The 17311-nt window shown below is 39.4% G+C and overlaps 1 protein-coding gene across 1 annotated transcript in view; it reads right to left on the minus strand.

The window, feature by feature from the left end:
* The window catches only part of ATP1B4 (ATPase Na+/K+ transporting family member beta 4), a 43179-nt gene that overhangs the window by 2787 nt on the left and 23081 nt on the right, over positions 1 to 17311 (minus strand). Inside the window, exons 6-7 of the mRNA XM_020975144.2 lie at positions 4206 to 4262; positions 2436 to 2531 (exon numbers count right to left, since the gene is read on the minus strand). Coding sequence (XP_020830803.1) covers positions 2436 to 2531; positions 4206 to 4262 — 153 coding nt within the window. The remainder of the gene's footprint in view (positions 1 to 2435; positions 2532 to 4205; positions 4263 to 17311) is intronic.

Raw genomic sequence — 17311 nt, forward strand, 5'->3', positions numbered from 1 at the left:
GTGCTATCAAAATTTATGTATATATGGCCCCTTTTTTGCTTTCTTTGATCTTTTTGAGGTATAGACCTAATATTAGTAGCACTGGGTCAAAAGATCTCCAAGTCGTTAAAAAAAAAAACAACCCTCACTAGCTCCTACCATCCCCTCAAGCTATCATCCTATGTCCTACTGCCAAACTTCTTGAGAAATCTGTCTGTCCTAGGTTCCTCCCCTTTCTCTCCTCTCACCACTTAACCCTTTGGAACCCTCTGGCTTCCAACCTCTTCACACTACTGAAAATGCTCTTTCCAAAGTTACCAGTAATCTCTTCATCTAAAAACCTGATGGCTTTTTCTTAATCTTCATCCTCCTTGTGATGTCCACAGCACTGAAATGGTGGACCACTCTTTCTACCTGGGTATTTATTATCTCATTTCAGCATCTTCATGACATCACCTCTTCTTTGTCTGATGGCTCCTTTGTTGAATTATCATCTATATCCTGCCCCTTAACTGTGAGTGTTCCCCAAGGCAATCTGCTCTTCTCTCTATGTGCTTTCTCAGAGACATCGACTGCTATTGACTTCCTGTCTCTATGAGATGGCTCTTGATTCGGATCAATATAGCCAGTCCTGAGGGTTCTACTGGCTTCTAGTCCCATATCACCAAACTACCTCTTGAACAATTTGAACTGAATGTGTCACTAGGCTGGAGGAGGAGCAGATAAGCATTTGTTAAGCACTTACTGTGTGCCAGGCATTGTGCAAAGCACTTCACAAATATCTCATTTGAGTGTCACAACAGCCCTGCAAGGCAGGTGCTATTGTTATCTTTATTTTATAGTTGAGGAAACTGAAGCAGAGGTTAAGTGACTTGTCCAGGGTCTCAGTAAATGTCTGAGGCTGGATTTGAACTCAGGTCTTCTTATCTCCAAAGTCCATCACTGAGCCATCTAGCTGCCCCATAATAGGGGGATAGGGACTGGGTCTTGATTTTACTGTTGAAGGAAGCACCCCGGGAGGATTTTCCTATACCAATGCATGTTGGTACCAGCTCAACACCTCAGAATCATCCAGAATTTCCTAGGGCTCTGAGGTTAAGTGACTTGCCCAATCACACAGAATCAGGACTTGAACGTGCCTCCCTGCTCTGAGGGCAGTTTTCTGATCGACTATTTTATACTGTCTTTATACGGACAAGCATCTTGAAATCAACACGCCCATAATGGAATTCATCTTTCCCTGCAAATCTGGTCCTCTTCTGAACTTCACTATTTCTGGCAAGGGCACCCCCATCCCTCCAGTCACCCAGATTCACGAGTGAGGCGTCATCCTTGGCTCCTCCCACCCCCTCCTCATGTAGCCAATCAGTTGCTAAGTCTTAGAGCACCGACCCCACAACATAGTCTTGTGAGAGTCTCCTCTCCACTCATACCACAAACACCCTAGTGTTCTATGAGCAAAGCAGAATTGTGGTACTCAAGAGAAACGTGAGACGCGCAAATTTAGAGCTATCTCCACTCCAAATGTTCATGTGGACTATCTGTGCCCGACCTGTGGTAGAACCTTCTGAGCTCATACTAGTCTAATGAGCCACACTCAGACACACTGTACATTAACTCCAACGTCGTGATGTCATTTTGGTCCTCTTTGAGAACGAAGGATGGTCACCATCTCCCACTTGAATTATTGCAATGACCTCGAAATCTTCTTCCTATGCCTCAAGTCTCTCCCCTTGCCAATCCATCCTTTACAAGGCTGCCAAAGAGATTTTCTTAAAGTACAGTTCTCTGTTACCAGCCTACTCTTGGATCAGACACAAACTCGTGTCTTAGACATTATAAAACCCTTCACAGCCTGGCTCTAACCTATCTTTGTAGGTTGATTTCACAACTCCGCCCCAGGTGCGATATGTTCTAGCCAAACAAACAGGCCAGCATGCTGTTCCCTGCAGACAATATTCAGTTTCCTGCCATCCTTCCTTTGCACAAGCTGTGCCTCCTGCCTAGCATACTCTCACTCCTCACCCTCACCTCTTAGAACCCTGAGCTCCTTCAGGTCTCAGCTCAATTGCTACTTTCCACACAAGGCCTTTCCTTGTTCTCCCAGGTGACAGTGCTTTTCCTCTCCTTAAATTCCAAAGATTACATGTTACATATATTTCGTATTTACAGATATGTGGACATACTGTCTTCCCCCAATAGGATGTAAACTTTTTGAAGTCAAGTTCATAGAAATGAATTGGGTAGAAGGAAATGGAGGGAGGGAGGGAAGTAGGACAGAGAAAGAAGGAGGGAGAGGGGATAAAAGATGAATAAGGAGAAAAGTCTCCAGCAGTGGTCCTAGGCTATGGGGCTCTTCTATTTCTCCCACAGACATCAGTGATCAGAGTCTGGCTCTTCTGGTAGTTAGCATTTCAGGGGTGAGTTGGGGAGACAGGACTGAGACTGGTACTTACATGAGTGAGCTTGCCATAGTAGGGGTAGTACCTCAGGTCAAACGTGCCAGCCTCTGGATAGAAGCCCATGGATTTGAGATCACTCTTGTTGCCTTTCTGGAGAGGAGAAAACCAACAGGGCACTGGCTTATGAACTGGTGGATCCAGGCTCCCGGCTCTAAAACTGGAAGAGAACTCAGAGGCCATCTAGTCTAACACCCTCATTTTATAGCTGTGGAAACTGAGTCATGGGGAGGTGAATCTATTTGCCCAATTTCCCACAAAGGATCCTAGATCTCTATAGAGCTGGAAGGGTCTCAAGTGAGGAAATAGAGGCACAAAGAGGTAAAGTCACTTGCCTGAGGGTCACAGGAAGTAAGTGCCCTAGGCAGGACTTACACCCAGGTGTTGTTTGTTCCAGGTCTAGTGCCCTATCCATCACACAAGCCTTTCTCAATGTCTGTTTGGTTTTTTTGTTCTGTGAACTACCTTTCCCCCTCCCCCCAATTTTTAATTTTTATTTTCAGTACCAAGTTCTCTTCCTCCTTTCACTCTTCCCTTTCCATTGAGAAGGTAAGAAATATGATACCCATCATACATATGAAGTCATGCAAAACATGTCTATCTCAGCCATGGTCCAAATAAAAGCAAAAAATATGAAGGAAAAAATATGTTTCAATCTGCATTCTAAGTCTGTCAGTTCTCTTTCTGGAGGTGGATAGCATTGTACATCATGAGTCCTTTGGAGTTGTGTTGGGTCATTGTTTTGCTCTGAGTTCTTAAGTCTTTCACAGTTGTTTGTCATGACAATAATGCTATCATTACATAAATTGTTCTCCTGGTTCTGTTCACTTCATTTTGCATCAGTCCATATAAATCTTCTCAGGATTCTCTGAAACCATCCCCTTCATCACTTCTTATAGCACCATGGTGTTCTGTCAGAGCCATTTACCAGAATTTGTTCAGCCATTCTTCAGTTGCTGGGCATCTCCTCCATTTACAATTCTTTGCCACATGTGAACCCCTTTCAACATATAGCAGAGTGGAGTATTCCTCCAAGCGTGGTCCAGGGACCTCTTGAGGTCTCTGAGACCCTTTCAGGAGGTTTATGAGATCAAAACCATTTTCATAATAATGCTAAGACATTTTAATTTTAAATACCATAAATACTGATAACCAGAACACACATAAACAAAGCTCTGGGAAGAGGTCCTCAATCATTTTTAAGGGTTCAAAAAATTTGAGAACCATAGATATAGTAAATTCCTAGCGAGGAAACTCACTCTACCAATGCAGATGGGCCCCTATTCAGTAGCTTTTCCATCTTAGCTTCCTGGGTACTGAGAAGGTTAAGTGACTTTCCTAGGGTCATGCAGCCAGTGTATTTCAGTGGCAGGATTCGATCCCAGGTCTTGACTGCAAAGTCAGCTCTCTATCTACTACACCATGCTATTGACTCTCTTTCTAAAATATTAACTAAGAAATCATGGTATACTCCATATAGCCAGTGACTAATCAGGATAAAACAGAATTAATTTCCTTCATTTTGCTCCACAGTGACCCAAGTCTTCCCTTGTGTCAGTGGTATTTCCCACCCCCATCCTCAGACCCGTTTCTGTGAGTTCATTGCTATGTTTTAAGCCCTAAAGTGTTCTGGGCCCAGATGAGTCTGGGGACCGCTGAACATTACTTTACCCAAACGCACCATGATTAAGGCCTTTAATAATATATAAGGGCAACTTTCCCCACAAAGCTTTCTGGGACCAAAGTTGGGTCTGACAGAAACATTACCTGAACGTGGCAGTTGACCTTTACAGGTTCTCCATTGCCAGGGTGAAAGCCTACAATCTATTTAAAGGAAAAACAACAACAACCAGCTTTAATTTAATGGACTTCAATTTCATTGACATTTATTGAGCACCTACTGTATTTAGGGTCCTATACTTGGTGTTGGGGGAGATGTAAAGATTAAATAAGCTGTAGTCCCTGCCCTCAAGGAGTTTTTAGTTTCAAGATATGCACATAGTTAAGTATACTATACATAGAACATGCTAAGTACAGATTGTATCCTAAGGGAAGAAAGGAAGGAAGGGATGGAGGAAGGAAGGGAATAAGGAAAGCAGAGAGGGAAAGAGAAAGAAATAAAGAGAAAAACACAATGGAAGAAAGAGAAAAGAATGGAGAGAAAAAAGAAAAGAAAGGAAGGGAAAAGAGAGGAAGGAAAGCAAAGAAAGAGAAAAAGGAAGGAAGAAGGGAGAAAGGGAGAAAGAGAGAGAAAGGAAAAAAGAGATGGGGAAAGAAAGGAAGGAAGGGAGAGAGGAAAGCAGAAAGAAAAAAGAGGGAAAGAGAAAGGAAAGAAGAAAGAGAAATAAAGAGAAAAAACACAAAGGAAGAAAGAGAAAAGGAAGGGAGAAGAAAAAAGAAGGAAAAAGAGGAGGAAGGCAAAGAAAGAAAAAGAAAAGAAGGAAGAAAGGTGGGAGGGAGGAAAAGAAAGAAAGGAAGAAAGACAGAGATGGAAAAAGAAAGGAAGGAAGGAGAAAGACAGAAAGAAAGAAAGAAAGAAAGAAAAAGAAAGAAAGAAAGAAAGAAAAAGAAAGAAAGAAAGAAAGAAAGAAAGAAAGAAAGAAAGAAAGAAAGAAAGAAAGAAAGAAAGAAAGAAAGAAAAAAAGAGAAAGAAAGACTATTTGGGGAGAACTATTTTCTCTTCTAGCTTAAGTGCTTCTATCAGTGACACCTTACTGATGTTTCTAGGAATGGAAACTTTGCTCTGGACTCTCTGCCTCTGTGTTCCAGCCCCGTATCCTCCCCTCCACAGTGATTGTACATGACGCTGACCTATAGCTAGAATACTTGGGGTTAAAGTTAATAACTTTGTTGGGGGTGGGGGGGTTACAAGAGAGATCAGCCCTAACATTGCCCCAATCTGTCCTTGTACATCCTTAGCATCCAGCAGGTATGCTGGAATGAGAAGACCCAGAGGCTTGAGACTAAAATATTCTGTTACTTTCTAGCCTTGCGACTAGGAGAGTCATTTCAGCTCACGGGGCCTCAGGGGCCTCATCTGTAAAATGGGAACAATGATGATATCAATGCAATATACTTCAAGCATGAGAACCACATGAACAAAACGTATGGGAAGGGTCTTCATAAGCTATAAATCATTATGTAAACACCAGCTGCTATCATAATCACTATTCTCGTGATCCAGACAGGCAGCATGTGGTAGAAGTGTGTTGGACCTGGAATCAGGAAGATGTGAGTTTATATCCCGTTTCTGCAACCTATTGTCTCTATGACCCTGAGCCAATCGGCTCCCACACAGGCAGACCCTTGACGTATTGATTTCTTATTACCTAGCTTTGACTGTGGTGGTGCTTGGCACCCATTCCTTTTCCTTATTTGGCTTTAGCTGGTTTTTCTAGTACTAGGAGGTATCACTTCATATCCATCAAATTGGTAGAGAGAATAAAACATGGAAAAATTCTATGTTGATGAAAAAACAAGAAGAGGTATACTAACTCACTGCTAGTAGAGTTGTGAATTGGTACAACTATTTTGGGAAACAGTTTGGAATGATGGAAGACAAGTTATTATACAATTGTTAATATCTTTTGACCTTGGAGTCCCACTTTTGAGTTTATACCTTGAGGAGGTTATTGACAACATGGAAGTCCCTCGACCCCTTATCTTATCACTAATCTTTCTCTGCTAAGCCCCAGCCTTGGGTTATCCCCACCATCCTCTGTCTTCACCAGCTGGGGAAAATCATGAAACACTGCTGAGTGGATCCACTACAAATTTATGCTGTATAATCTCAACTGGGCCCTCACTGCAGCAAGGCAGTCCTTTTACACCTCCCTAATCAATTTGCTATCCTAACACCCACAACAGCTTTTCCAGACCTTCCACTCCTCAAACCCCCAATGGCACCTCCTCTCCTCAGCATCACATGTCACTGAAAAAATTGAGGATGTTCTCTGAGCGTTCCATCTTCTCACATCACTCAGATGCGTTCTGTCGTTATCTCTTCCTTCACTCCTATCTCACATGAAAAGATGGCCCTTTTCCTTGACAAGACAAGCCCCTCTACACACAAAAGTGACTCCATTCCATCCTGTCCTGTCAAGCAGCTGGTCTACTTTATCATGCCTATGATCTCATTAGTCTTCGATCTTTCTCTCTATACTGGCAGCTTCCATTGCTTACAAGCAGGCACATTTCTCCTCTATTCTCAAAAAACTCTTGCTTGTTACACCCATTCCCATGAGTTATCATCCTATATCACTTCTTTTTGTGGCTAAACTCCCTGAGAAGGCCATATGCAACTTATTCTTCTACTTCCTTTCTCTGCTGTCAGGCTTCCAATTTCATCACTCAACCAAAATTGCTCTCTCCAGTATTACCATGATCTCTTAATTGCCAAACCTAATGGCCTTCATTCTTCTTGATCTCTCTTTGATACTGTCGACCACCTTCGTACTTGCTTCTCTCTAAGTTTTCACGACGCTTCTCTTTCCTGGTTCTCATCTCCTTACCTGTCTGACCACTCTTTCTCAATCTCCTTTGCTGGATCTTCATCCAGGTCGAAACTACTAAGTATGGGCATTCCCCAAGACTTTGTCCTGGGCCTTCTTCTCCTTCTATGTTATTTTACTTGGTAATCTTATCACCTCCCATGGATTCAATGATTATCTCTATGCTCATGATTCCCAGATTTCTTTATCCAGTCATGACTTCTCTCCTGACCTCCAGTCTCACATCTCCAACTGCCTATGGAACATCTTGAACTGGTGGTTCTTTAGCCATCTTAAATTCAACCTGTCTAACATGGACCTTGTTACCTTTCCCCCGCTAAACCCTCTTCTCTTCCTTACTTCCTTGTTACTGTCAAGGGCTCCACCATCCTCTTAGTCACCTAGGCTTGAAAACTAGGTGTCATCCTTGACTCGTTTTTCTCACTCCCCCATAGCCAAGTCCTGGGGATTCTACCTTTGCAACATCTTTCCAATGGACTCCCTCTTCTTTCTTTTAAAAAAATTTTTTTTTAAATTTTTAGTCAATTGGGGTTGACTTGCCCAGGGTCACACAGCTAGCAAGTATCAAGTGTTTGGTCTGAAACCACATTTGAACTCAGGTCCTCCTGACTTCAGGGCTGGTGCTCTATCCACTGCACCACCTAGCTGCCCCCTGGATTTTTCTTTAAAAGGATAACATTGGCAGCAATTTATAAAGCATACATCTGTCCTTTTAAAGCGTTATTGGTGCCTTCTCTTTTTACATTATGGTCATTTTTGGAAATTCACCCCCTCCTTCACCATCCCCTGGAACTGAACCCTCCCGACAAAGAAAAGCAAGTAAACAAAACTGGACCATTGAGTAACTGTGTCTGACGACACATTATAACATTCCATTCCAGGGATCTTCCATTGTAACTCTCTGATGAGTGGAGCTTCCTTTGGGTGACCTTTTCATTTGCATCAATTGTCATTTTGTAAATTGTTCCTCTGTTTCTGCCTATTCCACTCTGCGTCAATTTAAACAAATATTCTTGCTCAAAAATAATATCCCACTCCATTCACATACAACAGTTCATTTAGCTCTTTCCTCAATGGCTAGCCACCTCCTTTGTTTCCAGGTCTTTGTTGCCACAAGAAGTCTGCTATAAATATTTTGATGTACATATAGTGGGTACCTTTCTTTATGTCTTTGACCTCCTTGGGGAATATACTCAGTAGGGGGATTGCTAGGCCAAAGGGTGTGGACAGTTTAATTCCTTATTTCATTGTTTCCCAGAAGAGTTTGACCAAAGCTCAGCTCGATAACGGTTTATTAGTGTGCTTGCCTCCCAAAAGTCCCTTCAACATAGATTGTTCCCATTTTTTGCCAATTTGCAAGGCATGAATGGAACTCTCAGTGCCATCTTGATTTGCATTTCTCCTATTATTAATAATTAGGAGCCTGTTTTCACATGACTGTCAATAATTTGCAGTTCTTTTGAGAATTATTTGTTCATAGCCTTTGCACACTTTAATTAGGGAATGGCCTTTGATCTAATATATTTGCGTTAATTTCCTATGTAGCTCAGATATATTTTTATCAGTGATATTTGATGAAAGGTCCCCCCCCCCTTAACAGTTTCTTTTCTTATTCTGGCTACATTGATTTGTTCATGTTGATAATCATTTAAGATCAACTGAGCCCCAATAAGGGCCAAAAACCTGAGTTAATCTTTTTCTCTCTGAGTGAACTAAAAACATCCCTTCCTGTGTCAGCAAATTCCAGGAACAGATAGAACTGATCAACTAGGCCCACGATATCTGGGACCAGATACTCTCTTGAATAATGGGACTTTTCTTATCTTGAGTTTCTATTGACACTTTGACATTCTTCTGTTTTATTGTATTTACAACCTTATTCAACTAAGAAAATTCCTTTCCCATGCTATATGTTAAACAAACATATGGAGGCTGTATTTTTTGTAACACAGACATCCTGAGTCTGATCACTCTAAACTGTATAAAACCTCTCTCATTTTGCTTAATCTCCGAGTCAGAATTACATTCTGGCTTCCATGTTGACATGATTGGCTAGCTAAAAGGGAATAAACTATATAATCATGTATCACCTAACTTGTTTGCCTTCTTTAACCAAACTTTCAGGTTAACAGTAATGGTGCTGTGACTTTGGATTGGAACTGAAGGAATGGGAGAAAACTCCAGCCCACCCCGGCAATGCTTTAGTGGCTCAGGCGCCTCAGGATCCGTTTTTTCCTGGAGTCCTAACCTTGATGGGGTCGGGTAAGTTTCTCCTATTCCCAGCTTCCATGGACCTCCCACTAGTTTGGTTGAAGTCCAAAAGAAAATTCCCTTCAAGCTAGCTCTGGGGTTGGGAATCCAGTCGAGGTTCAGAAGCTTCGGCTACTGTGTCTGTTAGATCCCTCCAGGTAAAGATCGATCTAGAGAAATTGGCTATGGGTCACTCAGAAACTAAAACTAAAAATCCAGCTAACAAGACCGCCACCTCTTATATGTCAAGCCATTGCCAATCTGGTGATCACAAGTACTGCTAGCACTGATGTCAGTTAAACTAAAGATAACCCAAAATTATGTTGGTCACAATATGGGATTCTTTTGACCGGTCAAAGTTACTTTATCTTAAAACCAAATCAAGTTTGGGGCAGCTAGGTGGCACAGGGGATAGAGCACTGGCCCTGAAGTCAGGAGGACCTGAGTTCAAATCCAGCCTCAGACCAAACACTTGACACTTACTAGCTGTGTGACCCTGGGCCAGTCACTTAACCCCAATTGCCTAAAAGCAAAAAAAAAAAATCAAGTTTAAAGGCCAACAAAACATCTAGCCTGGAGTGGGAATGTTCTCATCATTGGGTTGCTGAGATGGCTGGGGGAGAAGGAAAGGCAGAAGGCTCTTCCCTTAAGGCTGGCAAGGCCACTTCAGCACTCTTTCCCAGGCTCCAAATAATCCTCCTCCCCTTCCCCTTTCCCTTAAAGGCTATGGTCCTGACAGGGACTCAGATCCCCAAACTTAACTTTATTGGGACCTGCCCCTTTAAATCTGCAATCTCATGGGCACTCTGAGGAAGGCTCACAGGATCCAGTTACACTATCAGGTCTTGGATCCTAGTAAATTCTCCAACCCCTTTCCCTCAGAATAATAATAATAATAATAGCCAATTCGTGGGGGGGGGGGGCTTTCTAACAAGCCTCTAATTCCCTCTGTCTCTGTCATTAAGCGTGCGCTATGTCCTTATGTTTGTATTGTATTTGTCCTGTCAATTTGTCTGTCGGTTTGTGTCTCTGTACTTGTACCTTATAAGATTTTAAATGCAGCCAAAGACTTCTAAGGGCTGCAGCTAGGGAAACAACAAATTGTAAAACTCCTTTCTTGTGGGTCCAGGCCTGGCCAGCCTAGACCTACAGTGAAAAGTTAGATACAGCTAAAGACTTCTTAGCAGATTCTAAAGGTTTTGAGATTAATCATTAAGAAATTGGGAAGTTGTTCATTTTGGGACTGTTGGAGAAAACTTCTGAGACTGGGGGTGATTCCAGGAGCTCACCCTCTGCTAAAACACCTCCTTCCAATCCTGATTCCTCAGCATTCCCCACTCCCCCCTCAGAGATAAGCATCTCAATAAGGGGACTGAAAAAGAGAAGAGAATGCTGGAGAATTGTAGGGAAAACTTAAATCAGCCTTCCCTATCTGGCAAAAGGAGGAGAGGGGCAGCTAACACAGACTAGCAGTGATGGTCTATCAGCCCTATGCCCCTGGGCATCTTGCAGCCCACCCTTCTAGGCAAGACCTGGGACTAACGTCCAGGTTCAGTACATTCTGCCCAGCCTGCCCCAGCAGCTGCAAACGGCACCAGCCTCAGTAAATTATGCAGCTGTGGGGAGGAGAGAAGTGGACAGGTCAGAACTATGATAAGATTCCATATGCCCTGCCACCAAGAATTATCACCACTGGCAAAGCCCTGGCATCAGCCACCCAAACCCCTGGAAGGCCTGGCAATAGCATTATGAGGTGAGAAGCCAACTTCTACTCTTGGTAAGCCCCATACTTCTCTGTTCCAGTTTCAGAATTTATGGCAAGTTATTTTATCTCTGTTTGCCCTGATTCCTGATTTGTAAAAGGAAAAATAATAATGGTTGTTGTTATGGGATCAAAACGATATAATGATTGCAAAGTGCTTAACACAATGACTTATGTTAGACAACATTATTATTATCTCTCTAATTTAATGTAATTGTTCCATACCTGATAACTTTGAAGTGGTTTTTAAATACCATGAGTAATAAGATCAATAATTTCTATATGTGATAATCTGGAAATGCAACTGATGTCATCTGAAGTTTATTGTTTGTGTTGTTAGTATGTTTCTAAATTGTATTGTATTTCTAAAACTTTCTTAGATTGTAAAATTTGAGAGATCATTGTGAGGTAGAAATGGTACATATGGTTTAGTCTTTTAAAAGGATGTGATAAAATTGGATAATTTGAAAACTGTTAACATTTAATGAGGTATATTTGGTTGTAAGCAGGTAATTAATTGGTTCCGTTTCAAGTTTTAAATACCTGATAATTGTTTATGGTATAGTTATATTTCTGAGATTTTTTATATGGTGTAATCTGGTAAACAAATTGTATCAGCTATACTGTTGAAAAAAAAGCAATTTCTCTTATAATCCAGAGATGTTAGATCAAGAATTGTCACCCCTCCCAAAATAATAATAATAGGGGAGAATGAATGGGTTAGAATAAACTTCCAAGTTTTATTTGCTTTTAAGAGGAAGTTTCACCTAAAATTCTTATCAAATCTGTGTAAAAGTTTCCTGTGTTGTGAAATTCCTGAGTAAATGAGAATCCTTGAGATATGTTAATTTGGAGATTTATGGATTACCACATTCACTATCTTTGTGAGATTCCAGAATGTAATAGTTTTTCCTAACTTCCAGTGATATATTTAAAGACAAAGGAAAGAAAAAAAAAGAGTAAATTTTTAAAGGCTTGATAATATTTTTTATTGTGATAAGGCTAATTTAAATGGGTATGTTCTTTATGCATTATAAAAACTGAATTTTTTTCTCCATTACAAATCTTTTTGACTAAGGAACTTTGTGATATCTAGGAATTCTGTAACAACTAGGAATTTAGTTTGTTATAGTACTTTGGGAAGTTATTTATGTTACTTAAGGACATTTTACATCAACTTAGTTTTAATAATTCCAATTTAAAGGTTTATTTTTACTTTAAGGTGGAAAGGAAAGATATCTATCACTTTAAAAATTTCTAACAAATGTTCTTCATAAAAGTTTAGTGATTATTCTTCTTAACATCAGGACAAATTTTAAATGTTTTTAAAGAAGGGAAATACTTTTAGAAGATATGTCTTGTTTGATTTTTTTTGAGGCCTACAAAATTTTCATTTGCAAGATAACTTACTGCTAAATTATTGTAATGAGCTGTAAAGCAGAAGAGATCTTGCTGTTTTGATCTGAATCTGTAGTCACTTCATGGCCTAAGCAAGAGTTAAATTAGTGTTTGAACTTATATGTATAAGATTCAAATCTTGAAATATCTCATTCTTTCAGAGTGAGTATAATTAGAGAAGAATAAACAAGCTTGTGAACAAGGACATAAATCCATCAACTTCTGAGGTTAAAGTTAGTAACCTCTTTGTTTTGTTTAAGGATTAGGATTCCAGTGCAGTTATGTTAGTGAAGAGTAGTAATTTATGAGCTCTTTTGTGTTAACTTAATGGGAAATCTAATATTATTATCAATCTGGAATTCGAACATGTGCAGAAATTTATACAAACTTCTGAAGACTCACCTAAAGATGTTCCCATTGTTTAAACAATGGAATTATGAGAGCAGTAGTATTTTTCTGTGATCAGTCTCTTACTGTTACAATGTGAGATTAAATTCTTATTATCTAGGATATGTGACTTTATGGGACAGAAATTTACTATTGTTTTGAGCTTTGATTACCAGGATAATTTCTGAGTTGTCATGAAGCCAATAGTAGGATGGCATGTGCTGCAGGCTGAGAACTGATAAAGGTGGATGTCTGTGCTGGGAAGAGTTTTGAGGACGACCTTGGACACAGCCTAGGTAGGATCTTCCTGACTCTATTTCCCAATTGTACTATTTCCTTTCTGAAAAGGAAAATTCCCCACCTAATTAATCCTAAGCCCTGCTTTTAACATCCAGTGACTACATGATTGGCTATCAGATATGACTCATGCCTGGAATCAAATAGAGCTAAGGAAGTTCTTTCCTTCTGATATGATATATGACCTTGTCCCTCTGGAACATCTCTGAGTTATCAAATACGATGCAAGTATGAATAGCTTACAATTTTAACTTACATTCATGGCCAAGTAATAATAATATAGGAATATCATCCTCCTAAGGAGGAAATGTTTAGACAAAATAATAAGACAAAGATGTAATGTGATAGATGTCTAATTAAATAGGATAGCAAATTTTGAGAAAAACAACAGGATTAGGCTGATTCCTCTAAGAATTATATACAGATGTATATGATTGGCTTCCAAAATGTATCTATCATGGAAATCCAAGCTTTAAGCATGTTTAGGTAATAAGATCTCAAATTTAGATTTTTCACAAAAATTGTATAGGATAGTGGTAAAAGTAAGTGAAATTATTTCTCCTTTATTAAAGTATCTGGTAATTTTAAAAGGCAGGAGAGCTCATTTTATGGTTGGATCTTCACATTTTAAACAATTCTTATACCAGGTACAGGATGTAGTTAAGAACAGAAGCAGCAGATGATATCAAAAATGAAGAACCAAATTTAAGTGACTATACTAATTCATACTAAGTCAAAATTATCTGGGAACTTCTAAATCTAAACCAGAGAAACAGAACTCCCTTTTTGAACTGCCTATGAATTAAACCTATTGTACATGAGCAAGGAATTTAATGTTAATTAACATTGGTAATAATGATTGTATTGCTTTGTATGATTCATGTTTAAGTTTTCTTGGTTATCTTGGTTACATGTAAATCTCTCTTCTCAAAACTAGTCTATTGTGAACCCTCTAAGTAATTTAATCTGTACCTGACTTAATGTAATTATGTAATTTTGTGAATTATGAGAAAACTTTGTTGTATTGTTTGAACCTAGTCCTGTGTGGCTGGGAAACTGAACCATCTCTATGTGCCCTTAACTAAAGACTTATGTTATGCTATTTTCTCTCAATTATCAACTCATACATCTTCTATGAGCCTCTATCAGGTCTATGTGACTACTCCCATAGCTGCCAACTTCTGGATATGGACTCTGGGATCATCTGAAGATGCCTGCTCCAAGTGGACATCTCTTTCCATCCCCTGAGGAAGAGGAAGGTTTTTCCCACACCTTTCTTGGTCTACAGGTGAAGCCTTTGGCTTACCTTTGACCAAAAGGAGGAAATGATAATCATTTAAGATCAATTGAGCCCCAATAAGGGCCAAAAACCTGAGTTAATCTTTTTCTCTCTGAGTGAACTAAAAACATCCCTTCCTGTGTCAGCAAATTCCAGGAACAGATAGAACTGATCAACTAGGCCCAGGATGTCTGGGACTAGATACTCTCTTGAATAATGGGACTTTTCTTATCTTGAGTTTCTATTGACACTTTGACATTCTTCTGTTTTATTGTATTTACAACCTTATTCAATTAAGAAAATTCCTTTCCCATGCTATATGTTAAAACAAACATATGGAGGCTGTATTTTTTGTAACACAGACATCCTGAGTCTGATCACTCTAAACTGTATAAAACCTCTCTCATTTTGCTTAATCTCCGAGTCAGAATCACATTCTGGCTTCCATGTTGACATGATTGGCTAACTAAAAAGGAATAAACTATATAATCATGTATCACCTAACTTGTTTGCCTTCTTTAACCAAACTTTCAGGTTAACAATGTAAAAGCTTTTTGTATATGTGTATATGATCAAAGTTTTCTAATTTGTATTTTATGGTCATCTCTATCCCTTATCTGATTAAGAAATTTTCCCCTAGCCATAATTATTTGGTTTTTTTTGTTATTTTGGGTTTTTTTAGGCAATTGGGGTTAAGTGACTTGCCCAGGGTCACACAGCTAGTAAGTGTCAAGTGTTAGATCTGAGGCCGGATTTGAACTCAGGTCCTCCTGACTTCAGGGCCGGTGCTCTATCCACTGCACCACCTAGCTGCCCCCCCCCCAGCCATAATTATGAAAGGCACCCCCTTTCATTCTCCTCTAATTTGGATAGGATGACGTTTTGTAGTCAGGTCTATATTTATTTGAAGTTTATTGTTGTGTATGGTGTAAGATGTTGGTCTAAACCTAATTGCTGATAACCAACCACTACTTCTAGGGGTAGCCAGGTGGTGCGATAGTGGATAGAGTGCTGGATCTAGAATCAGGAACACTCATGTACCTGAGTTCAAATCTGGCCTCAGATGCTTACTAGGTGTGTGATCCTGGGCAAATCACTTAGCCCTGCTTACCTCAGTTTCTCCATCTGTAAAATGAGCTGGAGAATGAAATGACAAACCACTCCAGTATCTATGCCAAGAAACCCCCCCAAAAGGGGTCATGAAGAGTCAGACATGACTGAAAAACAACTGAAAAAACCCACTACTTCTGAGGATCAATGATGAAACATGTTATCCAGTGACTGACAGAAAAATTTTGAACTCTTTTCAAACATGGCCAATGTGAGAATTTGTTTTGACTAAGCCTATTTGTTACTAATGTGTGTGTGTTTTTTTTTAATTTTGAGGAGATTGGGGAGAATTTTTAACTAAACGAGAAAGAAAAGGGGTCATTGTAGTATTTAAAGGGAAAAAGCACAGAAGAGAATAGGACATTCTGAGGGAGATGTAGACAAGCAGGTTGGCTTTGAAACTGTGTTGAATTTATTATATTATTTTTTAAAATGTAAGCTGTTACATAATAGGGATTCACGATTTTATGGTCAACCCTCTCTTTCTATTCTGTGTTTATGCAAATGCTTATGTTTGTCTATTATCGCCAAATTCAGATTAAGAAGTAAATAAATAAACCCAATTACTGCCAAACTGCTTTCCAGTTTCCCCAGCAATTCTTCTCAAGTAAAGAGTAATTTGTGCTCTTGGGTTTTATCAAACCAAGTGCTACCGTTTTCAATGGCTTCTGGCTCTTGCTTATTCAGTCTGTTCCACTGATCTATTTTTTCTATTTTTGAACTAGTACTTCCTTTATTCCTACTTTTAAAAATTTTCATTTGAAATTCTAGCCTCTTATTCCTCCAAATTAATGTTATTATCATGCCTCATTCTTTAAAGCATTCCCTCAGCGACTTTATTGGCAGAGTGCCAAATCTGTAAATTACTTCAGGTAATTTCATCATTTTTCTTATATTAATTAGCATGGCCCAATCATGAACACTATCCCCTCAATTATTTGTCTTTATTTCTGTAAAGAATGTTTTATAGTTTTACACAGGAGGTCTCAAAAGTCTTCGTGCAGTTTAATAGCTTAAAACTATTAAGCTCTAACAGCTTAAAACAGCACGAAGACTTTTGAGACCCCCCTGTAGAAATCTTGCAAGTGTCTTGATAGGTTAACTCCCAGATACCTAATGCATTTTGTGGTTATTTTGAGTGGAATTTCTCATTTCTTTCTGGTCTTTGTTAGTACTATATAGAAATGCTATTCATTTTTTGACTTTATTTTGTATCCTACTCCTTTGCTGAAGCTGTTATTCATTGTGATTAATTTCTTTGATGATTCCCTGGGGTTTTCTAAGTACCCTACCGCCATCTGTACCCCCCTTTTATAAACAAAGTGACAATAATAGCTAGCATTTAAATAGCATTTTAAGGTTTGGTAAGCACTTTACAAATATCTCATTTTATCCATACAACTACCCTGGGAATAAGACGTTTATTATTCTTATTTTACAGATGAGGAAACTGGACCAGTCAGGTAAAATGACTTGCCCAGCATTACACACTCAGTGTCTAAGGCAGAATTTGAACTCAGATCTTTTACACCCCAAGTCCAACACTCTATCCACTGTTGCACCTAGCTACCTTTTAAAGTGGAGATAAGAGCACTTTGCAACCTTATTGAGTGTGATCAATCTTACTCATTCTTTTATATTGCTTTACTTAACTGTTTTCAAGGATTATATCACATTCTGGGGTATTCAGTTGAAAATATGCTGAAGTATTGCATTAGGTGTCAAAATAAAATTTACCATTGAAAAATTTTTGAGAGAAAGAAAAACATATGATGGGTGCCAACTGAGAGTGGAATGTGTGGGCTCAAAGATAAAATTTGCTTTGACTGAGCTGGCTGCTACCTTCAGGAGAAATGGACACATCCATTGAGTGTGTTGA

Source organism: Phascolarctos cinereus, unplaced genomic scaffold (assembly GCF_003287225.1).
Source record: "Phascolarctos cinereus isolate Bilbo 61053 unplaced genomic scaffold, phaCin_HiC Scaffold_8;HRSCAF=390, whole genome shotgun sequence".
Taxonomy (NCBI): domain Eukaryota; kingdom Metazoa; phylum Chordata; class Mammalia; order Diprotodontia; family Phascolarctidae; genus Phascolarctos; species Phascolarctos cinereus.